Source organism: Pseudophryne corroboree, chromosome 5, assembly GCF_028390025.1.
Source record: "Pseudophryne corroboree isolate aPseCor3 chromosome 5, aPseCor3.hap2, whole genome shotgun sequence".
Taxonomy (NCBI): domain Eukaryota; kingdom Metazoa; phylum Chordata; class Amphibia; order Anura; family Myobatrachidae; genus Pseudophryne; species Pseudophryne corroboree.
Window position 1 is genome coordinate 373974457 of NC_086448.1, and position 27455 is coordinate 374001911.

A 27455-nucleotide genomic window follows, 5' to 3' on the forward strand; every position below is an offset into this window, starting at 1 on the left:
CGGGTGCAGACAACGGAAAAATACACTTCCTCAGCACAATCTTCATCCACAGAAATCTTCATGTCGCAGAAATGACAAGTCTTTGGGGAATTCCTCGATTAGATGTGAGGGAGTTTTCGCCTCAATAGGATACTTCGAGGATGTTGGTCCAGGTCAAGGGACACTCAAGCTATAGCAGTGGACCCCCTCGTGACACCTTGGGTGTTTCAGTCGACCTATGTGTTCTCTCCACTTTCACTCTTTCCGAAGGTGATAACCATAAGGAAACCAAAGATTCAGGCGATTCTCATTGTTCCGGTCTAGCCAAGGAGGGCTTGGTATCCAGATCTTCAAGACTTACTCATAAAAGATCCCTGGCCTCTTCCTCTAAGAGTGGTCCTGTTACAGCAAGGACAGGGCGTGTACCAAGATTTACCGGGGCTGCGTTTGACGGCTTGGCGGTTGAACGCCATATCCTGGCCCGAAAGGGTATTGCCGGTAAAGTCATTTCCACATTGCTTCAGGCTAGTAAAGTAGTAACGGCGAAGATTTACCACTGTATTTGGAGGAAGTATGTGTCTTGGTGTGAATCCAAGAAGGCTCCTACGGAAGAATTTCGGCTGGGTCGTTTTCTCCATTTTTTGCATGCAGGTGTGGATGCAGGCCTAAGGCTAGGCTCCATTAAAGTGCAGGTTTCGGCCTTATCAATTTAAAAAAAATAAAAAAGAGTGGGCCACCTTTCCAAAAGTTCGGACTTTCGTGAAAGGAGTGCTGCACTTCCACCCTCCACTTGTGCCCCGGTAGCACCATGGGACCTTAATATGGTGTTGCAGTTTCTTATGTCACACTGGTTGGAACCTTTACGCTTTGTAAAAAATTTCTCTCTTGAAAAGTGGTCATGCTGTTGGCATTGGCGCCCGCAAGGCGGGTGTCGGAATTGGCGGCTTTGCCTCACAAGAGCCCTCTTTGATTTTCCTTGTGGATAGAGAGGAATTGAGAAATTGGCAACAGTTTCTGCCTAAAGTACTTTCTGCGTTTTCACAGGAACCAACCTATTGTGGTGCCTGGGACTGCTTAAGCCTTGGCTGATTTGAAGTCTCTTGTGGTAATCAGAGCTTGAATTTTTGAGTCGCCAGGACGGCTCAGATTGGGGAAACAGAGGCTCTGTTTATCCTGTATGCTCCCAACAAAATTGGGGCTCCTGCTTCTGCGCAGACTATTGCACGCTGGATCTGCGATACGATTCGGCAGGCTCATTTTACGGCTGGATTGCCGTTACCGAAGTCGGTGAAGGCCCATTCTACCAGGAAGGTGGGCTCTTCTTGGGCGGATGCCCGTGGAGTCTCGGCGGTTCAACTTTGCCGAGCGGCTACTTGGTCGGGTTCAAACATTTTTCCTAAGTTCTACAAGTTTGATACCCTGGGGTCCCTTGAGGACCTCAGGTTGCTCAATCGGTGCTGCAGAGTTGTCCGCACTCTCCCGCCCGGTCTGGAGCTTTGGTATAAACCCCATGGTCCTTTTGGAACCCCAGCATCCTCTAGGACGTAGGAGAAAATAGGATTTTAATACCTACCGGTAAATCCTTTTCTCTTAGTCCGTAGAGGATGCTAGGCGCCCGTCCCAGTGCGTACTGTATCTGCAGCTATTGGTTGTCGTTACACTCATGTGGTGTTTCTTGCAGTCAAGTCTGTTGCTGCAGTTATTCGTGCCATGACATGCGATATTTGATTATCGGTCATGTTACACACAATTGTGTTACGTTTTCAGTCAGCATTTTGCTGTATGGTTTTTCCATGCCGTCAGCTGGTGTTCTATTGAATGCCACGTTCTGCGGCATGTTTGAGGTGTGAGCTGGTATGACACTCACCGTGTTTAAACAATAAATTCTTTCCTCTAAATGTCCGTCTCTCTGGGCACAGTTTTCTAACTGAAGTCTGGAGGGGGGGGCATAGAGGGAGGAGCCAGTTAACACCCATTCAAAGTTTTATAGTGTGCCCATGTCTCCTGCGGATCCAGTCTATACCCCATGGTCCTTTTGGAACCCCAGCATCCTCTACGGACTAAGAGAAAACTATTTACCGGTAGGTATTAAAATCCTATTTTTTTCATATGCCAGCTGCATTCTACTTTCTATAGTGGGGCACACTGGGTTCCACAGTGATAACATCGGGTTGTAGAGTAGGATCTTGATCTGAGGCACCAGCAGGCTAAAAGCTTTGACTGTACCCAAGATGTTCAGCACCACCGCCTCTATAACCCCGCCTCCATGCACAGGAGCTCAGTTTGTAAATTGGTGCCTGCAGTGCAGGACACTAACAAAGCTCTGAAAAGAGCTTTTTAAAAGAAGAAAGAAGACTTCAAGGGCTGCAGGAGAGGCACTCTTATTGCTAGATGTCATTCTGACATCTCCTGCTGCAGCTCCATCACCTCCCCTGGCGGCACTGTATACTCCTGCGCCCTGGTTGCCGGGTACTTACAGCGGAGGGCTTCGGTTCTTCATATCAGGCACACACACTCACCGCAGCTCTCCGGGATCGCGTGGCCACATCTAGGGAGGATGTAAAAGGGTCCCCCAGGCGGGACCCGCTGTAAATCGTGATCCGCCGTGGCCATTAGGAGGCGGGCCGCGCGCGCTGGCGTGGACACTGTGTTGGTACAGGGACTTCACTAGACCACCAGGGCAAGGGCACAGGTCGGTTTTATATGGCCCACAGTACCCGGTGGTTAAGTCCAGCAAGGGAATAAGGCTCTGACCTGTAGCCCCTCCCCCAGCCACAGGGCGCCACTTAGAGTAAATGTTCCCGCCCTGGAGCTGCATCTCTTTCTCTCCCTCACTCCCTGTCAGCGTTTGGGCGCCATTACACATGCTGAGCTGATTCTAGGACTGCATGGGCAAAGTCTCCTCTGTAAAGCTGCCTGCATTATCAGCGCTGTGCATTTTACAGGACACTTAAGTATTCTACATGTCTTTTGACAGTGTTAGTTAAGAAACAGTGTATTACTTCAAGGTTATGTAGTACAAGTACCCTGTGATATACATCCAGTCTTTACTGTGCATTGATATATCTATAAGTCTCTATAGCTTTGCTTAGTATTGCTAGTCCAGTGCAGTTTTATTGTTTGTCATAATTTCTGCATTGTACATGTGACTATGTGTGTGCGCATGTAGCTGCTGTGTGATTTCTACTTTATGTATCTCACTCAGATTGCTATCCCTATATTCTGTACCCTGATGGGGGCTAAGTGCGTCAGGGTTATTATTTGATATAGGTATTTCACAGGGTATACTTATTGTGTATTTTTCTCTGTGATTTTCAGTCACTGTATACCTCTTGAATCCTCTGTTTGTGCTATCACACTGTGCAGGGGGTTCTTGGTCGGGTATTATACTGCTGATATTGTACTGTGTAGCCCGAGGTTCATGCTTTCATATTATGTCAGCTTCTAGGGGCGACGGTTCTGTGGCTGATCCCGCAATACGCGGTGGTGATGTCAGAGACACATTAGAGGAAAACATAGCAGCGGAGGGTTCAGGTTCTGGGGGTTCCCTACCCCCCAGTAGGTCTGTAGCCATGGGCAGATCTCCTGTCCACTCAGTTACAGCAATTGAATCACTCATTGAACAAACAGAAACCTAACCCTCGCCCGCCTAAGACCAAGGGATCCTCTAAGCGGGCCATTACTTCCTCACAATCCACCCATGTTTCAGACACTTCGTCTGTTGAGGATGGCGTGTATACTGACCCTTCAGACACTGATCCAGATGCTTCTGATGGGGACTCTGTTTCACAGGTGGATGTTCCTGACCTATTAGAGGCTATCAGGCTGATTCTTCAAATTGATGATGACCCAGAACCTGTTTTTACCTCTAAGAAACTTGATTCAAACGTCAGAAGGTTACTAAATTAGTTTTACCTCATTCTGACCACTTAGTTGACATACGTCAGGAATCCTGGGAAAAGCCAGGAAAGAAATTCACACCTCACAAGAAGATGCTGGCTCGCTATCCCCTCGCTGCAGAGTTAAGTAAAAATTGGGAAACGCCACCGCTGGTGGATTCACAAGTAGCTCGGCTGGTGGTGTCCTCTGCTCTGCCTGTAACTACCGTCACCTCTCTGAAGGAAGCAACGGATAAGCATGTGGAGGGTTGCTTTAAAGGCTATTTATACCCTTGCGGGAGCTGTGCATCGGCCCGCTATTGCGGCTACTTGGGCTGCAAAAGCTATTGAAGTGTGGGCTCAGGAGGTGAAAGCAGAGCTGCTGTCCAATTTTTCTGATAATGCTAGACAATGTCTTTTGTATATTGTCACAGCTTCTCGTTACGTTAAGGAGGCGGCCTCTACTACATCCATTCTGGCTTGCCGGATTCTCTGGTTGCAGTCCTGGGCTGTGGAACTGGACTCTAAGAAAATCCTGAAGGTGCTCCATTTTAAGGGGAACATCCTTTTTGATGAGGATCTCAACAAGATTGTTGTTGACTTAGCTTCAGCTATGTCTACCTAGTGCTGCTCCTTCGCTCCCGAAGGTTGAGTACTTCCTTTCGATCCTTTCGACCTACAGGTAAAGCAAAGGGCCAGGCGTACCCGAAACAGGCTCGCACTTCCAAAACCACTAAGCCCAAACCTAAATGTGCCTGGGTTGCCTGTCAGCCTGCTTCCAAATCAGAAAAGCTTACTCATGACGGGGCGGGCCTCCACCTGGGGGATCCCAGGGTGGGAGGCCGACTTCTAAGGTTTACCCTGGTATGGTTGAAGACCACTTCCAACGCCTGTGTAAGGAAAGTTGTCACTCACGGATACGCCATATCCTTCAAGAATCGTTCCCTTCATCAATTTTGCCTGACAAACATCCCTTCGGATCAGGTGAAGGCAAAAACTCTTCATTTGGTGGTACAGTCCCTCCCGGACACAGGAGTGGTAGTGCCGGTGCTTCTGGCTCAGAGAGGCAAGGGGTACTATTCACCGCCGTTCCTAATCCCGAAACCAAGTGGTTCATCCCGGCCCGTTCTCAACCTCAAGTCCTTGAACAAATTTTTGAGGGTCTCGTATGGAAACTCTTCGCTCTATTGTTCTGGCTTTGGAGTCCGGGGACTATATGGTCTCCCTGGACATACAGGATGCTTACCTCCATATTCCTACTGCCATGTCGCATCAGTAAAACCTGCGGTTTGCTATTGGCAACCTCCATTATCCGTTTCGGCCTTACCTTTTGGATTGACCATGGCGCTGCGAGTATTCACAAAGGTCATGGCAGGTAATGACAGCCCTACTCCGCCGTCGGGGTGTCAGGATCCTACCGTATTTGGACGACTTGCTGATCCTGGCGAATTCCCCAGAAATTCTCCTTTGTCATCTGGATCTGATGGTCCAGTTTCTGCAAGCCCACGGGTGGCTCATCAACTGGAAGAAATCTTTCCTGGTCCCTGCTCAGAGCATGGTGCACCTGGGGCATTGTTGGACACACACAACCAGCGGTTGTTCTTGTCTTGAACCTTCAGGACAGAATTCGATGCTTCCTCTCTCGCCCGCGAGTGTCGATACACTCGGTGATGCAAGTGCTAGGCCTCATGGTGTCGGCTTTCAACATGGTTGAGTACGCTCAATTTCATTCCCACCCTCTGCAGAAGCTGATTCTTGCCAAGTGGGACGGCCTACCTCACCGGATCAGGTCTCACATGATCTCCTTGTCTCTTGAGGTTTATCTGTCATTGAGCTGGTGGCTACAGGACCATCGATTGAGCAGGGGTCGTCCCTACTGGATCTCCAACTGGGTCCTTCTGATGCCGAATGCCAGTCTGCGGAGTTGGGGAGCGGTGATGGAGCAACACTCTTCAGGGTCGGTAGACCAGGGAGGAGTCTCTCCTCCCAATAAACATTCTCGAGTTGCGGGCGGTGTTCAATGCTCTAAAACCTGGCCCAGCATCTCATACAGAACAGGACTGCTCACGTACAGTCGGACAACGCCACCATGGTGGCGTCCATAAATCATCAAGACGGCATTCGAAGCCGCATGGCAATGATGGAAGTGTCAAGGATTCTTCAGTGGGTGGAACGCCATCTGCCGGCCATATCGGCAGTGTTCATTCCGGGGGTCCTCAACTGGGAAGCGGACTTCCTCAGTCGTCAGGACGTACACGCTGGAGAGTAGAGCCTCCATCCAGAAGTATTTCAACTCCTAGTGGACAAGTGGGGCCTACCAGATGTAGACCTGATGGCGTCTCAACACAATCACAAGGTTCTGGTCTTCGGAGCAAGAATAAGGGATCCTCAAGCAGCGTTCGTGGATGCACTGGCAATTCCATGAAACTTTTGGCTGCCATACGTGTTCCCTCCGGTGTCATTTCTGCCCAGGGTAATAAGGAAGTACAAGCAAGAAGAAAGAATCATATTTCTGATTACTCCAGCGTGGCCCAGACGGCACTGGTTCTCAAACCTACAGGGTCTCTTGAAAGAACGTCCTCTTCTACTTCCGCAACGCCCAGACTCCCTCGTTCAGGGCCCTTGTGTATACCAGGATTTGGCCTGGCTGGCTTTGACGGCGTGGCTCTTGAAGCTTCAGTTCTGAGGGCCAAAGGATTTTATGAGGCGGTCATTCATACCATGTTGAAAGCCCGAAAGCCAGCTTCAGCTCGGATTTATCATAGGGTCTGGAATTCTTACATTGCTTGGTGCGCATCTAACAATCATGACGCTTACAAGTTTAGTACGGCCAAACTTTTGGCCTTCCTGCAACGGTGCCTGGCCTTCATCTGGCCTCCATCAAGGTTCATATATCTGCCTTGTCGGTATGGTTTCATAGAAAAATTGCGACTCTGCCTGATGTTCATACATTCACTCAGGGTGTGTTACGGATTCAACCTCCCTATGTCCCGCCTGTGGCTCCTTGGGATTTGTCAATGGTTCTGGAGGCCTTGCAGGAGTCTCCGTTTGAACCTCTTGCGTCTGCGGACCTTAAGTGGCTTACTCTTAAGGTTTTGTTTCTGCTGGCTCTATTGCCTCTGCTAGACGGGTTTCAGATTTGGGTGCCTTATCCTGTCGGTCACCTTTTCTGATTTTTCACCGTGACCGGGCGGTTCTTCGGACACGCCCTGGTTATCTACCTAAGGTGGTGTCTTCTTTACACCTCAACCAAGAGATTGTGGTTCCAGCCTTTATCTCTCCTGACTTGTCCTCCAAAGAATGATCTTTTGATGTGGTACGGGCTCTCCGTATCTATGTGAATAGGACAGCCTCCGCTAGGAAGTCTGATTCTCTTAGTACTTTTTGGTTTTCACAAACGTGGCTGGCCTGCGAATAAGCAGACCCTGGGCAGATGGATTAGAATGGTGATTGCTTATGTACAGGTTGGTATTTCAGCTCCTGCTACCATCAAAGCCCATTTTACTCGGTCGATTGGACCTTCTTGGGCGGCCTGCCATGGTGCGACCCTTGAACAATTGTGCAAGGCAGCTACGTGGTCCTTGGTGAACACATTCATAAGGTTCTGTGCCTTCGATACTTCCGCCTCCCAGGATGTTTCCTTTGGACGCCGGGTTCTTGTGTCCACTACAGTGCGTCCCCTCCCATGAGGAACTGCTTTAGGACATCCCCTGTGGAACCAAGTGTTCCCCGCTGCAGAAAAGAGATTTATGGTAAGAACTTACTGTTGTTAAATCTCTTTCTGCGAGGTACACTGGGTTCCACAGGGTACCCACCCTGACGCACTTAGCTTCTTCGGGTTTGTATGGCATTAGCCGCTGATACCTTCTCCTGTCGTTTGAATGTGGTGTACGTGGCTACTAACAGTTGTCATCTCTTTTACCTGCTACTGCATTGGACTGGTTAACAAAACTCCTGTGCACGGAGGCGGGGTTATAGAGGAGGCGGCGCTGAGCATCTTGGGAACAGTCAAAGCTTTTAGCATGTTGGTGCCTCGGATCAAGATCCTACTCTACACCCCAATGTTCAATGTTACCCCTGTGGAACCCAGTGTACATCGCAGAAAGAGATTTAACAATGGTTCTTACCATAAATCTCCTTTTTTGGCCACAAGATGTCCTCACACCATTTTTTTTTCATTTTGTTTGCTTATTAGCCAATTAACATGAAAGCGAGATGATTCATAGACTGTGTTTCTTGGAGGATCTCAAGGAACATTTCAGTGAAAACCCCAACAAAATTGATTCAGTAGTTCTCTTGTTTATCCTACACATACATACAAATGAACACATTTATTTTTATGTGTGTGTGTGTGTGTGTGTGTGTGTGTGTGTGTGTGTGTGTGTGTGTGTGTATATAATATATGTGTATATATATATATATATAATATATATAATATAGCCATTTATTTTGAACAGGCCTAAAAAAAGGATTGCAAATGCTACTGACATCTTGCCTCTAAAATGGCTCATTGAGATGAAACAACAAACAAAAAAACAGTAATATATATATATTTTTTCTTTAATGGTGGTAGAGTTCTGTTTTTCTGCTTGATAGGTTAGTATTCCTTCTGTCCTACCATTGGGCTTGAAGGACACTACCAGTTTAATATTGACTGAGTTTTAAGGTATTTTTACAAATCCATTGCAACAGTATCGCCGGGAAAACAGTGCTGGCTTCATCTCTCCAGAGATTTCTCCTGAGTATGAGGCAGCCACCACACAAGGTAAGATTATTGAATATTAATGTGGGCTTTACTGGACTCTGTGGACCATGTGCACCCTGCACCTATTAGAGATATGCACAGCTAATATTCTCTGTACAGTGCTGCTTTTATTGGTGTAACTAGGGGGGTCATTCTGACCTGATCGCTCGCTGCAGTTTATCGCAGTGCAGCAATCAGGTCAGAACTGCGCCGCAGTGCGCTGGCGCATGTCTCATAGCCTACAGCTGTTGTTTGCTAGCGATCGCCTCTGCCTGACTGTGTGATGCTTTTTAACACACATATACAAAGAAATGGCTATGGCCATATAACAATAGAAGACAATGAAATTGCAAATTCCAAAGTGGAAATTCCATGTATGTGTGTTATCTTTTTTCTTTGTTTTTTTTTTGTTTTGTTTTTTTTTTGTTTTCTTGAAGAATTGCAAGGTTTTGTATGTTTTTATTTTGGATGTTTTTTTTGTAACGTGAGGTTAATAAAGCCATATAATAAATAAAGCTGCATTTATCTAAATTGATTATCATATTAGTTAAATTATTAATTCTGTAGGAAAAAAAATGTCCGTCTTCCTTACTAATAAGTTCTATCTTGTGTTTCATCAGACACTGTGCGAGATGTGACAACAGCTCAACAAGCTTTACTTGTAGCAAAAAACATTGATTCATTTCCTACCAATCAGGAGCGCTTTAGTGAAGGAAATATTGATGTCTGGTGGATTGTTCATGATGGTGGGATGCTAATGTTGTTGCCTTTCTTATTGCGACAACATAAGGTATGATATTTCATCTGATTGTGGGACACTTGTTTTTTGAGGTAAACTTTCATGGTAATGTATGTAGAAATGTATACGCTCGCCTCACTTTGGGCAAGGTGGCTTGCTGTGCTACCGCTGCACTTACCACATGATACTATTCCCACTCGTAGTCCATGTGTATAGTACATTTTAGCAGATGTTGGGAAAACATGTGGAAAAAAAAGTGTCGAACATTGTCATGTCAACCTTTTTGTAGGTGTCAAGTTTAAACATTGTTGACTTTTCATCTGTCGACATTTTGTATCTGTTGGCATAATGCATGTTGACCTATTGACTGTCTACCTAGACACTGTCTATCTATAATCTAGATTCCATTGTAAACAAGATAGTAAATTTCTCTTTATCATTGTAAACTTGATGTTAAAGCATCATATTTACAGTTATAATGTTGACACAGTAAAATGCTTTGTATAACATTACTGTCAGTTCAGCATTCTGCGTATAACATTATGCTGTCGACATTTTGATGGACGACAGCATAACTGTCAAACATAATACCGTAATACAGGGAGTTATAAGACACTAGTTACCAGCCCGTCAAAATAACGGAACACCATATCAATAATGTCAGCACCAGCAGCTGTGTGCGCCCGCACAGAGCAACACTTGAATTGCTCTGTTTGGTGCCATCTAGTGCCTGCCAGTGCGCAAAACACTTGAATTCTCCCCATAGAGTTGAGCAGGGTTAGACTTTTATTATTTAGGACAGTATAATATTTCCAAGTATTGCTTTTTACTAATTGAAAGAACTGGTTTTATATAAAATATGACCAGATAGCTATAAGATTATTGGAAGGCCACCAGCTTGATATGAATTGGGTTTATTAAATCTAAAGATTATCGTCCGCTTTGACCACTGGATTTAAAACCGCAATAGCAATAATTGTAAAACAAGTCTGATTTAGCATTTTTTACTATTGCTGTTTAAATTCAGTGACTTTGTAACCATGTGTATCACTACTTGTAAACAAATATTTATATCTGTACTGGTCATATGGTACATTGTGTAATCCTGTATGTACTGTACAGTATATCAGTAAATGTGGATCTATATAAATCCTGTATGCATAGTCAACAAGTTATATATATTGGCTATGAATGATGCTCTTAATGGTATTATTAGGTTTGTTATTTAGTAAAGAAATCAGTTTTATTATGTTTTGGTTTTTCATAATAAGATCAGATTCAGTCATATCCATTTTAATCTGGTTTTCTCTGCAAGCGTTTAGTACATTTTATGTACAGAATTTGCAGTGTTGTAGCAAAAGAAAATTTTGCAATCTTAGCTTTTGTCTATAGAAACTGTGGTGTATTGATTCCTTTACAGATAAATATATATAGTAATTAATATCCTAATCCACACTTTAGGTTTGGAGAAAGTGCAGAATGCGGATATTTACTGTTGCCCAAATGGATGATAACAGCATTCAGATGAAAAAAGATCTCCAGATGTTCCTCTATCATTTACGCCTGGATGCTGAAGTTGAAGTGGTTGAAATGGTTTGTGCTTTCCTCATATTGTTAAAATAATTCACCATGAATAACGGTGAAAATTGTCGGTACTAAACAAGTGACCACCTAATAGAGGGTGGGATGCAAGCCATTTCCATTATGAACATATATTTATTATATACAGGTTGAGTATCCCATATCCAAATATTCCGAAATACAGAATTTTTTGAGTGAGATAGTGAAACCTTTATTTTCTGATATCTCACTATACACAAACTTTGTTTAATACACAGTTATTAAAAATATTGCATTTGAATGACCTTCAGGCTGTGTGTTTAAAGTGTATATGAAACATAAATGAATTGTGTGACTGTACACACATATTGTTTAATGCACAAAGTTGTTAAAAATATTGGCTGAAATTACCTCCAGGAAGTGTGTTTAAGGTGTATATGAAACATAAATGCAACCTGTGCTTAGACTTAGGTCCCATCGCCATGATATCTCATTATGGGATGCAGTTATTCCAAAATACGGAAAAATCCGATATCCAAAATACTTCTAGTCCCAAGCATTTTGAATAAGGGATACTCAACCTGTATTTAACTTGATGGATGGTAGTTTCAGTTGTTAAGTTGTTACAACTGGCCTGGGTGCAGTCTAAGTACTAAGCACTAAGTATCACTATTCCTTAGTAAGAGGACACCATAAAGGGAAAGCTAGGTAAAATACTGAAGCGCCCGTACTGTTTTCCCTATTCATTTCTATATCTGTTAAGAAGGCTATACATATATATATAATCTCCATGTGATCCGGCTCTCCTTTAATATAATAATACCTTACTGCATCGGGTGCCTCCGTGTAGAACCATGCATAGATACAAAGAACGCGGCACTCCTGGTGTCTCAATTAATTTCTTTCAAAGGCAGGTAGTAGACAACGTTTCAATGACATTTATTAAGTCATTTTCCTCAGGTCAAGTTGGATAAATGAACAAGTCTTACCTTATAAAGTGTACCATCACCCATGTGCAAATGCGGGCTGCGGGACGCCGCCCGCCCCGTCCAGCGCGCCTGGGGATGACGTAGCGCTACGTCACCACCCCTTGCCGTGCTCCCCGTCACCATGGTTACAATGTGCAATAAAAACAAAGGACGTACAGCTGTAAATACAAGAAGTAGCGGGCATGGTATAAATACATACTACAGGCGTCAGTGCAAGCGTCACATACTAAAAGCAGGCATATAAGCATTATTAGGAGCAGTCCTATAAACATTACTAGCATATTAACATTATACCTACTAATATAACAAAGTATAAAACATACATTGCTGCATATAATACATCATAGGCAGACCATACATGTTAACCATAATGAGTGTGAACATACACCAATATATAGACTGCATGCTACAATTATGCCATTCTCAGCCAAATAATACACTGACTAGCATCCAATGCGGACTATTATACTGTAGGAGATAACAGCTATAAACGGATTCAACATTTAGGGATAGCGGGTACCTTACAACACACAAGCTTTAGCATGATCCACAAAAATTATATACCAGCTAGCATGATACAATCGATAATGTCAATTAATGTTGGAAACAGTACAGCATCATGTTGAGCCCCTCTACAGAAAAATGTTAAAGCCATGCGACTCATTTAAACCCCGTGGGTGAACAGTATCTAAACGGTAAATCCACCGGGCCTCCAAGCGAAGTAACTTGGCACCCCGATCACCGCCACGCATAGTAGCTGGCACATGATCAATCATGCGATATCTAAGCGTGGTCAGTGGATGCCGCTGAGTGGCAAAGTGTCTCGCCACGGGCTGTTCACTGGTGCCCTTGGTGATGGCCAACTTAATAGCTGACCTGTGGGCTGCCATACGTTCTTTAAACATACGTTGGGTCTTACCTATGTATGACAGCCCACAGGGGCACATCAGCTGATAGACCACGTACCGGGTTGCGCATGTCAGGGTATGTAAAATGTATAGCGTCTTACCCGAGTGGGGATGTTGAAACATATCTCCCGCTATCATAAATTGACAGGTTGTGCACGTACAGCGAATACAACCCCTATGTCTAACCCTCGTGGAGTTGGCATTGGCAGAATGTTTGGAGACATCAGTTTTAACCAATATGTCTCGGATGTTCTTACTGCGTTTATAACAGGACATTAGTTTAGTATTCTGTCATTGTAAATCGGGGTCACTTTGCACAATAGGCCATAATTTTTTAGATATTTTGTTGATTCCGGTACTGGCTGAGTGATATTGTGTCACCCAAGGGATCATAGGACTATGTGACTCATGGGTCTGGGGAGGATCAATCAGAGTGGCTCTATGTATATTCAATACTTTTTGTTTAGCCTCCTGTAGAAGTTTAATTGGATACCCTCGTTGTAAAAACTGGGCGATCATCTCATCCATTTGTAAATTCGCTGCTATGGGGTCAGATGTAATGCGTCTAATACGCGTAAGCTGGGAGAACGGCAAGCCACGCTTAAGGGGCTGCGGATGAAAACTACTATAATGTAGAACATTATTTTTATCAGTAGGTTTACGGTAAAGTGATGTCACAATGCGGCCCTGATGTATAGAAATCTCAACATCTAGGTAATTAACTGATTGATCACTAATTGTGGAGGTCAGTTTGATCGGATGTTGTTTGGCATTATGCCCCTGGATGGTTGCCTCCAACAGTTCCTGGGGACCCTGCCAGATCAAAAATAAATCGTCGATGTAGCTGGCAGTATATTGTTTTTCTGCCGCTACATCTGGATTTTCAAAAAATATTTGCTGCTCAATGTTAAACATAAAAATGTTGGAATTTGCAGGGGCCACAGAGGACCCCATAGCACAGCCCTTACGCTGCAAATATATTTTCCCATCATACAGAAAAAAAAAATTGGGAGCGTCATCTGTAGTAGCTGCATGCATAATTGAAGGCCAGGGCCCTGGTATGCCCTATGATTGGATAAATAACGCTCTGCTGTATACCGTCATACCGCATGATATGGGTATGGCTGCAGCAGAGCGTTATTTATCCAATCATAGGGAATACCAGAGCCCTGGTCTTCAATTATGCATGCAGCTACTACAGATGACGCTCCCAAAAAAATTTTTTCTGTATGATGGGAAAATATATTTGCAGCGTAAGGGCTGTGCTATGGGGTCCTCTGTGGCCCCTGCATATTCCAACATTTTTATGATTGACATTGAGCAGCAAATATTTTTTGAAAATCCAGATGTAGCTGGCAGTATATTGTTTTTCTGCCGCTACATCGACTATTTATTTTTGATCTGGCAGGGTCCCCAGGAACTGTTGGAGGCAACCATCCAGGGGCATAATGCCAAACAACATCCGATCAAACTGAACTACACAATTAGTGATCAATCAGTTAATTACCTAGATGTTGAGATTTCTATACATCAGGGCCGCATTGTGACATCACTTTACCGTAAACCTACTGATAAAAATAATGTTCTACATTATAGTAGTTTTCATCCGCAGCCCCTTAAGCGTGGCTTGCCGTTCTCCCAGCTTATGCGTATTAGACGCATTACATCTGACCCCATAGCAGCGAATTTACAAATGGATGAGATGATCGCCCAGTTTTTACAACGAGGGTATCCAATTAAACTTCTACAGGAGGCTAAACAAAAAGTATTGAATATACATAGAGCCACTCTGATTGATCCTCCCCAGACCCATGAGTCACATAGTCCTATGATCCCTTGGGTGACACAATATCATTCAGCCAGTACCGGAATCAACCAAATATCTAAAAAAATTATGGCCTATTGTGCAAAGTGACCCCGATTTACAATGACAGAATACTAAACTAATGTCCTGTTATAAACGCAGTAAGAACATCCGAGACATATTGGTTAAAATTGATGTCTCCAAACATTCTGCCAATGCCAACTCCACGAGGGTTAGACATAGGGGTTGTATTCGCTGTACGTGCACAACCTGTCAATTTATGATAGCGGGAGATATGTTTCAACATCCCCACTCGGGTAAGACGCTATACATTTTACATACCCTGACATGCGCAACCCGGTACGTGGTCTATCAGCTGATGTGCCCCTGTGGGCTGTCATACATAGGTAAGACCCAACGTATGTTTAAAGAACGTATGGCAGCCCACAGGTCAGCTATTAAGTTGGCCATCACCAAGGGCACCAGTGAACAGCCCGTGGCGAGACACTTTGCCACTCAGCGGCATCCACTGACCACGCTTAGATATCGCATGATTGATCATGTGCCAGCTACTATGCGTGGCGGTGATCGGGGTGCCAAGTTACTTTGCTTGGAGGCCCGGTGGATTTACCGTTTAGATACTGTTCACCCACGGGGTTTAAATGAGTCACATGGCTTTAACAGTTTTCTGTAGAGGGGCTCAACATGATGCTGTACTGTTTCTAACATTAATTGACATTATCGATTGTATCATGCTAGCTGGTATATAATTTTTGTGGATCATGCTAAAGCTTGTGTGTTGTAAGGTACCCGCTATCCCTAAATGTTGAATCCGTTTATAGCTGTTATCTCCTACAGTATAATAGTCCGCATTGGATGCTAGTCAGTGTATTATTTGGCTGAGAATGGCATAATTGTAGCATGCAGTCTATATATTGGTGTATGTTCACACTCATTATGGTTAACATGTATAGTCTGCCTATGATGTATTACATGCAGCAATGTATGTTTTATACTTTGTTATATTAGTAGGCATAATGTTAATATGCTAGTAATGTTTATAGGACTGCTCCTAATAATGCTTATATGCCTGCTTTTAGTATGTGACGCTTGCACTGACGCCTGTAGTATGTATTTATACCATGCCCGCTACTTCTTGTATCTACAGCTGTACGTCCTTTGTTTTTATTGCACATTGTAACCATGGTGACGGGGAGCACGGCAAGGGGTGGTGACGTAGCACTACGTCATCCCCAGGCGCGCTGGACGGGGCGGGCGGTAGCCCGCATTTGCACATGGGTGATGGTACACTTTATAAGGTAAGACTTTTTCATTTATCCAACTTGACCTGAGGAAAATGACTTAATAAATGTAATTGAAACGTTGTCTACTACCTGCCTTTGAAAGAAATTAATTGAGACAGCAGGAGTGCCGCGTTCTTTGTATCTATCTATCTATATATATATATATATATATATATACCGGCACTCCGTCTCCATTAGTTGTAGGTGCCCGGGTGCCATCAATAAACTACCAGACGGAAAATATAGTCAAACACAGGGGTCGGCATTCAAAGGACTTGCATTCAATGAATATAGAGGCGCAGGACGCCAAAATGCAGGTTAACGTTTCAGTTTTAATTTAAACTTTCGTTAGAACAAGATACAATTAAGAACATCTTACCTTTATAGTAAATACACCAGTGAAGACACACACACGGACTGACTGCTGGGCGTAGGGCCAGTGACGTCACACTCATGCGACGTGCGCTCGTCTGCGCCACTTTCGGACCCTCCATCACCTAGCAACATGTGACAACAATCACTCTGTTTAGGACCATCACCAAAGAAACCAGCTGATAGCCAGAGCAAATATAACTTAGCATAGTGAACCACATATAATGAAAGCTTAAGCTTATCAAATGTATTCTGCAATGCCTTAGGGTATGCTAATTATTAAAAACGAGTCACATATCACTAAGGTCGAAGTACAATAGGCTCATAGAGGGAAATAGCAAAAGAAGGGGATCAAAAGCCAGAGAGACAGACACCATTGTAAATACTTATCATAGAAAACAACTCAAATTTAGCTGCTCATTGAGGCCTCTTGGAGTGACGGTATCCAAAACATGAATCCACCGTGCCTTCACTTGTAAGAGACTCCTGCCTCTGTCACCACCTCTCATAATAGGGGGAAACATGATCGATAATTTTATAACGTAATGTGGCCAGGCTGTGCTTGAACTGTTTAAAATGCCTGGCCACTGGCTGTTCTGAATCTGAACCTTCCAGGGCATGTCTGATGGACATTCTATGTGTCGCCATCCTTTCTTAAAGTGTGCATGTGGTCTTACCCACATACATTAGCCCACAAGGGCAGCGGATGAAATATATTCTAAACCTGCTGGCGCAGGTAAGGACATGTTTAATATTGATCCTCCTCCCTGTGTGTGGGTGACAGAAGGCTGGTCCGGGTTCTAAATAACTACATGTTGTACACCCGGTACACTTGTAACAACCTGGTTTACAATTCATGAAGTTGGACTTAGGTGAGGGCTGGAGACGGGAAATGTCAATGACAACTAATAGGTCCTTAAGATTCTTGCTTCTCGAGAAGCATGGCATAATCCCAAAATCCTTGAAGCCCTTAAGGTCTGGATCCAGTGTGATGATGGGCCAAATGTCTTTAGCTGTTTTGGCAATATACTTGCTGTTATTATGGTATTGATGTACAAAAGGCAATTTTTTCACTGTGGCATTATTTTTGACTGGTAAGGCCAACGCCTTAGCTTTTGCCCGGACCAGACTATCATAATTATATCCTCTTGCCAGGAATAGTGCTATCATCTCGTTGATTGCTGTCTCAGCTTTCTGTTGTGTATCAGTTATTCGACAAGCCCTTAAAAACTGAGAGTATGGGATCCTCCTATGCTTGCTGGTGGATGTTGCCTGGAGTCGTCCAGATAGGTATTTCGATCTGTGGCTTTTTTATATAAATCTGAGGACAATGTATTGCCCTCCAAGGACAGTTTGACATCTAAAAAATTGACACAGGAGTCACTGATGGTATAAGTGAACTTAATGTTCTCATCTCTGGAGTTGATCTCTATTATTGCCGATTCCAGGCTTTCCTGGGCTCCCCGCCAGATCATCTATATAGCGTGTGATCTAAATGATCCCTTGTGCAAATGCTGGATACTCTAATAGCAAGTGGCCCTCTTTCGCAAACATGAAAGTGTTAGCGAAGGTGGGGGCCACGTAAGACCCCATAGCACAGCCCTTCAGCTGGCCATTGAAAAGAAAATAGTTATGTTTCAGGGTTAGATCCAACAGCTGTTGAAAAAAATTTACATCAGGTCCTTTGTACTCACTATCACCCAAAAGTAACTCCTTAGTGGCCATCAGACCTTCGTCGTGCGGGATATTGGTATATAATGATACCACGTCCATTGTGCATAATACACAACCCAAAGAGAGGGGAGATAGCTGCTGTAATTTCCTGAGGAAGGTGGTAGTGTCTTTAAGATACTTCGGTTGTTTTTGTACTACTGGTTGTAAGAATACGTCAAGGTATTGTGAAATTTTGTAATACAAAGAGTCTCTTGCAGCAATGATCGCCTGCCCGGGGGGTTAGTCATGCTTTTGTGTATTGTGGGTGTGGTGTATAGGAGCGGAGCAATGGGGTGCTCCTGTTTCAAACTGCTTAATACTGGTTCTGAAATTATACCATCCCTATGTGCTTGCATCAGTATATTATCCAGCTCAATCTTAAATTGATGTGTGGGGTCTTGCTCAATTCTCTTGTAAACACAAGGATCATTTAATTGGGAGTAAACCTCCTTTTTGTAATCTGTTAGATTAAGTACGACTATTCCTCCTCCTTTGTCTGCTGCACGGATTACTATATCTGTATAGAGAGCGCAGATTGTTCAGTGCAGTACGTTCTTCCTTACTGATATTACTGCGTGTAGGGCTGGGAGTTTTGCCATAATTGATGACCTTCTGATATACTGTTCGTGTATAGCATTTTAATGAAATATTATTGGAAAAGGGGTGAAATTTGTATTTGACTTTAATCTGTGCCGGGACAAAGGGTTTGCTGTGGCAGTTGCTTGTGAAAAAATTCTTTCACTGTAAGTTGCCTGGAAATGCGGTGTGAATCCACCTGCCATTGAAGCACGTCAAACCGTCCAGATGGTATGAATGACAGTCCTTTATTAAGAACGGACATTTCATGTTGTGTAAGCGTCCGATCTGAAAGGTTTAAGACTATTTCCTCCCTTTTGATCCTTTCTTTAAGGTCTCTTTTCCTCTGCCCCCCCCCCCCCTCCTGGTGCGGCCTTTGATGGAACCCCACGCTGTGTGCGGGTGCGAACCCCTGAAGGGGGTTTGGCAGAACCTGGTGCTCCTTGTTCCTCCGATTCACTATGGGAGGTGTAATCTCCGCTGGAAGTATCTATGTCTCCCGCTCTATAGTTCCTTCTCCTGTCTCTGAACCTCTGACGATTCTGAATCCAGGATTAGGCCTTGCCCTCCAGGTAATCACGCTGGACAGAGATTATAAATAGTATTTGTGTTAAAATCTATCAATTATAAATCTGTTACACTATAGGTGTTAGATCAGGCTGAAGACTCAAGACAATACTGTATGTATTGATACCAATACATATATTAAAGTCCTGTGTGTCTCCAACATACAATCCATCTAAATAAGGCAATATGAGCCGTATATTTATATGTTAATTAGTGATGTCCACCGGACATTTTTTGGGTTTTGGTTTTGGATTCGGTTCCGCGACCGTGTTTTGGATTCGGACACGTTTTGGCAAAACCTCCCTGAAAATTTTTTGTCGGATTCGGGTGTGTTTTGGATTCGGGTGTTTTTTTTTACAACAAACCCTCAAAAACAGCTTAAATCATAGAATTTGGGGGTAATTTTGATCCCATATTATTATTAACCTCAATAACCATAATTTCCACTCATTTCCAGTCTATTCTGAACACCTCACAATATTATTTTTAGTCCTAAAATTTGCACTGAGGTCGCTGAATGACTAAGCTAAGCGACCCAAGTGGCTGACACAAACACCTGGCCCATCTAGGAGTGGCACTGCAGTGTCAGACAGGATGGCAGATTTAAAAAATAGTCCCCAAACAGCACATGATGCAAAGAAAAAAAGAGGTGCAATAAGGTCGCTGTGTGACTTAGCTAAGCGACCCAAGTGGCCGACACAAACACCTGGCCCATCTCGGAGTGGCACTGCAGTTTTCTAACGAGAGGATGAGTGCTTCCATCCTCATGTGAATCTGAACCACTAGCCATGAACATAGGCCAGGGCCTCAGCCGTTCCTTGCCACTCCGTGTCGTAAATGGCATATTGGCAAGTTTACGCTTCTCATCAGACGCTTTTAATTTTGATTTTTGGGTCATTTTACTGAACTTTTGTTTTTTGGATTTTACATGCTCTCTACTATGACATTGGGCATCGGCCTTGGCAGACGACGTTGATGGCATTTCAACGTCTCGGCCATGACTAGTGGCAGCAGCTTCAGCACGAGGTGGAAGTGGATCTTGATCATTCCCTATTTTACCCTCCACATTTTTGTTCTCCATTTTTTAATGTGTGGAATTATATGCCAGTAATATATCAATAGCAATGGCCTACTGTACCGTACTGCTATATATTATATACTGGTGGTCAGCAAAATTCTGCACTGTCCTCCTACTACTGCGCACAACAACTAAAATGCACCACAGGTATGGATGGATAGCATACTTGACGACACAGAGGTAGGTAGAGCAGTGGACTACTGTACCGTACTGCTATATATTATATACTGGTGGTCAGCAAAATTATGCACTGTCCTCCTACTACTGCGCACAACAACTAAATTGCACCACAGGTATGGATGGATAGTATACTTGACGACACAGAGGTAGGTAGAGCAGTGGACTACTGTACCGTACTGCTATATATTATATACTGGTGGTCAGCAAAATTCTGCACTGTCCTCCTACTACTGCGCACAACAACTAAAATGCACCACAGGTATGGATGGATAGTATACTTGACGACACAGAGGTAGGTAGAGCAGTGAACTACTGTACCGTACTGCTATATATTATATACTGGTGGTCAGCAAAATTCTGCACTGTCCTCCTACTACTGCGCACAACAACTAAAATGCATTACAGGTATGGATGGATAGTATACTTGACGACACAGAGGTAGGTAGAGCAGTGAACTACTGTACCGTACTGCTATATATTATATACTGGTGGTCAGCACAATTCTGCACTGTCCTCCTACTACTGCGCACAACAACTAAAATGCACCACAGGTATGGATGGATAGTATACTTGACGACACAGAGGTAGGTAAAGTCACGGGTCACGTGACGAAACGCGTCAGGACTCCTACCCTACGTTTTTCAACAGAACACCTATTCAGGTAATTTGGGACGCAGGTTTCCCTGCCTGCATTCCATCAGCGGCAGTGACCGGCGACCACCCATTTGCACACAATTGAACTGTGGGATCTGCACGGCGGCAATTACTGGCCCTATCATCTTTCATACTGCTGACTGCCGGCGGACGGTGCACGTCCAGGCAGTCCGAAAGGAAATACCACAGTGCGGCCTGAACTCTGTGGACGGCTTATACCTGAACGGCTTCACGCCCGCCGCCTGCCCTTGTTTGCACAGGACTCCTCCCCCACGTTTTTCCATTGAACACCTATCCAGGTAAATTTTGGGACGCAGGTTCCCTGCCGGCATTCCATCAGCGGCAGTGACGGGCGACCACTCATTTGCACAAAAATCGAACTGTGTGATCTGCACGGCGGCACATACTGGCCCTGTCATCTTCCATACTGCTGACTGCCGGCGGACGGGGCACGTCCAGGCAGTCCGAAAGGAAACATCATAGTGCGGCCTGATCTCTGTGGACGACTTATACTCGAACGGCTTCGCGTCCGCCGCCTGCCCTTGTCTGCACGACATACACTGGATGCTCAATTATCAGTTCAACTGAGCAAAACTCAGTGGCTAGGGGATATATTCAGATACACCACGTACCCTCCAGTTGCACAATTTATAGGGTAAAATTTGGACTCACCCGGGGACGCTCGGGTTCACCAGCCCTTTTTGGAGAGGTTATTCTTTTATTTCCACACCGTCAATTTATGCCATTAATCCCTATTTAAACGTGCAGCCACTGTGACATATCCTGGAACTATATCCAAATTTTAGCAACAGTGTATCTAAAGGATTGTAACACACTGTTACATTGTGAACTTTTAAACCATTTAGTTCAGTGGAAGTTGAATACTATACATAATAATGGTTATAGCCTAGTTAATTTATGTAATTTTATATACCTATAAACATATGCATGTGGTAATTTAGAGAGTTATTATTAATAATTATCTATATTAGAAGGTATTTTATTAATTATTGTGAAAAATAAAAATATATATACCCTTTATTTATTTAATTGATTCTTTGGTTGTTTTTCAAACTGTGAAAACATGGTGTGTGGATTTCATGAGCGCCTCTATTAATTCTTTGCATCTAGTTAAATTTCATAGGAGTTTCGCATATCTCCTTATAGTGGCGAACGTGGTTCCACACCATCAGTTCTAGGTTTATTTTATTCGAGACTGATTAGTTTATAGATAAACACAGGCGCAGCAAAAGAGTATTTCCTCTCTTTTTGTTTGTATGGATGAATAGTATACTTTACGACACAGAGGTAGGTAGAGCAGTGGACTACTGTACCGTACTGATATAATACTGGTGGTCACTGGTCAGCAAATTCTGCACTGTCCTACTATATACTACAATGCAGCACAGATATGGAGCATTTTTCAGGCAGAGAACGTAGATATTTTCACTTCAGCACACTGAGCACAGATATTTGCAGCACACAGATATTTGCAGCACACTGAACACAACTGAGAGAACACTGCACACGTCCTCTCCCTATCATCTCCAATGCACGAGTGAAAATGGGGGCGACGCGCGGCTCCTTATATAGAATACGAATCTCGCGAGAATACGACAGCGGGATGATGACGTTCGGGCGCGCTCGGGTTAACCGAGCAAGGCGGTAAGATCCGAGTCTGCCTCAGACCCGTGTAAAATGGGTGAAGTTCAGGGGGGTTCGGATTCCGAGGAACCGAACCCGCTCATCTCTAATGTTAATAGACAGTAAGACTGTCTTCTGGATAAATGCAGTGTTATCTGATATATTCTCAGCATACCACCTTATAGTAACAAATGTTACATAGTGACTTTCTGAACTGTGAATTTGCCAGTTATGTTAAAACACTGCTACATGTGTAACCCTTTATAGACATCACTGGCAGGAATAGCTAGTGATTGTCTGAAGCAATTATTAACCAATCTATGTGTATCACAGGTATACATTAATTTACAGAATAAAGACAGCACACCAGCATTTTCTTTTAATAAGTCTTTTCTACACGTTATTCTGTCCTCATTTATTTTATACTTCACTCTACATGTCACCTTTGAAGTAAAGGGACATATAATACATCACATGTGATAATATTAAAGATATCCGCATCACATATGGGTATTGAAATTTCTTCTTTTTTATTGTATAAGATTATCAATAAAGTACCAAACATGTTATTTTTATTAAAGAAGAAGTGCTGCTATTAAAGTTGATTTACTTTTTTCTTTTCAAAGTCTGTATATACTCTTAAACCATGTCACTTTTACCAGAATACCAGTGCAGGGGTAATAGACTGGTTAGGGCTGGGAGACCGGCGCTCGGGATCCCGGTGGTCAGCATACCGACCCTGGGATCCCGACACCAAAATGCCGTGAGGGGGTGGGGTGGGGGGGGGGGAGCGTTACAAAGCTGGGTGGCTTGCTGCACTCGCCACAGGTTCTATTCCCACTCTATGGGTGTCATGGACACCCACGAGTGGAAATAGACCCTGTGGTTAGGCATTCTGTCTGCCAGCATCTTGTTTGCCCAGGATCCTGGTATCGGCATGGTGACTGCCGGGATCCCGAGCTCCAGTCACATGACCGCATCCCTAATAGACTATTAATTCATTATTTAAAAGCCTTGCTAATTATTGAGACAGGATTAATTAATGAGGCTAAGCCCACTTAGTTAGCACCTTTCCAAATGGAGGTTACAGTTGAGTAAATTAATAACAATATGCCCAAAAAGAGAACATACCCACCATATAGCTTCTAAAATATACATCTATTTAAAAAAAAAAACCAATAATTGATCATATAAGTGTTATAAGGCTTCTAGCTACAACTGCAACTTTCCCTTTCCTTATGAATTCAGCAAGAAAATAATATGAAAATTCTCATTATTCATGCAGTATAAAGAGAAATTTAAGTAATTAAGAATATTAAAATATTCCTTCAAATATTACAAAATAAGTAGTTAACATACAGCTAACAGAAGCTGCGTGCATGGTGTAATGGATCTTATTAGCAAAAGTGTTATGGCAGTCAAAATATGCAGAGACTTTATGGCGATTTCAGTCAATAAATAATAGCTGTGAAGACATGTCAGAGTCTTACTGTAACATAATCCTTTTGCTGTATTAATGATATTACATATACTGCATACAGTATATACAGTGTAAATGTGCCAGTTCGTAATGTTGTACTACTACCTGTATCCTCCCCAGCTTTGCAATGTTCTGGAATATGCATGCTGTGCTGTAACTAGCACTGCACTGGTATATTGTGGGGGAGTCACTCCTGCTATAATGTGGTTTAATTTTTGGCAGGGCACTGTTAGTTGCACTGTTAATCATGCGTGTTGAATGGTAAATGGAGCGTGCAGTTTTTCCAACTTTCTCTTTGGTGTATATAAAGATTGTCCCACAACTAATGACTTTAATTCTTTGTGAGTTTTTATTTTTTGTTTTGTTTTTCAGTTTGAAAATGACATTTCAGCCTTTACATATGAGAAGACTTTGATGATGGAACAAAGATCACAAATGCTTAAGCAAATGCAATTATCTAAAAATGAAAGAGAAAGAGAGGTAAGTTTAGTGTACCATATTTATAGATACAGTGTATGGTTAGTGTAACTCTGTCTTCTGCAATGTATTACATTGTTATCTGTGATTGAATGTTTCCATGTCTGTGTTATATATAATATACAGAGACACACTGTAAGCTTTAATTTACCAATATGCATAGCAATTGTTTAACTCAACACTGACTTTCTTAAGAGGTATATATAATCCAGCAATAGATTCAATCTTCATTGAGCTAACAGCTCTGAAATTTAGTTTTAATTTTTTAATTAATAAAGCATTTGTTAAGACTTTTTAAACATTAAAAAAATGAAGATGAATAAAACATCCTTCGCCTCTTTATTCTACATTCCTGTTGGGGGAAAACACCCAGTTTCCTCCAAGGTGATCAGAACAAAGTACTAACATTGGAAATCCATAATTTTATAGTTTCAAATAGCTCAGTCAATGTACTGTATATTAGAATTTGATCTTATACTTAACTTATATGTTCAGTTATTTAATAATTAGAGAGAGCGGTTCTAATTGGCTCTTCAGTTGTCATGTGTTTTGGATAGCCAATAAGATCAATCAGAACTCGTGCTAATTTGGTGAAAAGGACAGATTAAAGCCAAACCATTCCTCTCTAATAATAATCATTTAACCATTCATCTCTTATAAAAAAAATTTTTTACCACATTGTTCTATGAAAATGTGTGAGGAAAGAGCTGTTGCATGGTAATTGGGGACAAACATTTCAAAGTGTTAATACAGTACAATTTCTCCAAGGTATATTTAGAGAACTTCAGTTCACTATAGCACACAGATGTTCTTATTAACTGTTTGCATTTAGGTGTAGAAAAAAAAAAAAGTCCTTGTGCCCAGTAGTAAAGGGAAGGCACCTCTCTGCATAACAAATGGGCCCTCGCCAGCCCTTGTTGCAGATCTAAATCTCAGTTCTGCGTTGTGCCATAAAGTCAGGTGCACCTGTTCCTTTTGCTAGGGAGCCATTACCTCTGCCAAATTACAACCCTTCCGTGCAAACATCTACTTATCTGCAAATGCTGGTATCTTGCTCAGAATGTGATCCCTAGGCAAGAGTCCAGATAGTGTTCAAACTAGGGGCAAGCTCAGGTCCCTGTTTTCTCAGAAATTGCTAACAATGACAGTACTCCTTTTTCATATATAACAGCCAGAAAGACCAAAAACCAAGGTTGGGGAAGTGGCAGAAAGTAGAATAAGGGTGCAGTATTTATGATGGGCAGACAGGGTTAGGTCCATCTTCTCCATCTACAAATCTATTCTGTGGAACCAGTCATGGATGCGTGGCAAATGGGTATACCTACATAACCTCCAATCACTGCTGCAGTGCAGGAGATGTAGTCGGGATCCCGACCGTCAGAATGCTGGCAGCGCTGCCACAGCTATTCCCACTACTGGGTGTCCATGACACCCATGGAGTGGCAATAGAACCTGTGGCGAGCGCAGCAAGCTACTGGGCCCGCAACATGGTGAGTTCAGCGAGCCCTCACAGTGCTTCATTGAGCTCGCCCCTCCTGCCTGCATTCTGTCGGTCGGGATCCCGGCGTCGGTATTCTGACCGCTGAGATCCCTTACCCAACCCCAGTGCAGAGCAGAATGAAGTGTGCCATCTTGGCAGACATACTTACAACTACCTGGTGGAAGTTCCTCCACTTTTCTCTTACGTCCTAGAGGATGTTGGGGATGCATCATAGACCATGGGGTATAGACTGGTCCTGTGGAGCCCTGGGCACTATAAAAATTTAAATAGTGTGGGTTGCCTCCTCCCTCTATGCCCCTCCACCAGACCTCAGTTTAGAAAATGTGCCCGAGAGAGCCGGCAGCACTTCCTGTGAGCTCCTTAGAGGAGTGAAGGAAAGAAGATTTTTTTCTAAGTTATTTTTCAGGGAAGCTGCTGGCAACAGCTTCCCTGCTTTGTGGGACTCAGAGGGGGGAGCAGAAACCAAGTACCTAAAGACTTCATTGCTCCTGCTCCCGCTGACAGGACACCATTAGCTCCTGAGAGTGTTGATCGCATAGCCCTTAATGGCGAACGCTCACTCCCGCAGCACCAGCCGCCACCCCCTGAAACTGACAGAAGTCGTAGAGTGGTGAGTACAAACCCAAGGTATCCATAAGGGATAACTGGGGTCCAATGGCGGCTGTAAGGGACAGAGCACTGCGGTATTGTCTGTGCTCCGCTGGCTCACTACAGGCATTCCTTTGAGTGCAGAGCGCTGGGGGGGAGCGCTCTGAGCTGGCTACATATTCCCTGAAAAAGTCTGGTCATATAGTATACAGAGGTTGGACGCCGCTGTATACTTTTACCCCGGCCAGTATAAATATTCAAACGCGGGAGAGTCCGCGCCATTTTCAGGGCGGTCCTTCTTCTCTTTTCAGCTCCAGCCCCGACGCCATTTTAGAAGCTGCATCGGTCGCACAGGACGCGCTGCAGAGCCGCTGGCCTCCTCCTCACTCCTTGTGGTAACAGGGTGATATAGATAGGGTGGAGAGCATTGGTGGTAGTACAAAACTGGAAGGTTTTAAATATCTATGTAAATTGCGCTACAGGTTGTTATTATTATTATTAACCATTATACATAGCGCGGTGGGGGCTGGGCTGTTTCTTCTGTGTCACTCCAGATCTCGGTGCAGGACCTGTAGTCTCCCTGTGTGTCTGAGTGTGTGGTGTGTGTTGCTCCAGTGTTATTTTCTTTTAAAATGGCAAATTTGGAGGAGGCAGATGTTGTTTCTACGGAGGCAGATTCCCTTCCTGATAAACAGGACTGTGTGTTATTCCCTGATCCTT

At 43.6% G+C, this 27455-nt stretch overlaps 1 protein-coding gene across 3 annotated transcripts in view; it reads left to right on the forward strand.

The window, feature by feature from the left end:
• The window catches only part of SLC12A7 (solute carrier family 12 member 7), a 952187-nt gene that overhangs the window by 850727 nt on the left and 74005 nt on the right, over positions 1–27455 (forward strand). For all 3 annotated transcript variants that reach the window (XM_063922663.1, XM_063922664.1, XM_063922665.1), the window contains exons 19-21: positions 9222–9391; positions 10802–10933; positions 24542–24649. In XM_063922663.1, coding sequence (XP_063778733.1) covers positions 9222–9391; positions 10802–10933; positions 24542–24649 — 410 coding nt within the window. The remainder of the gene's footprint in view (positions 1–9221; positions 9392–10801; positions 10934–24541; positions 24650–27455) is intronic.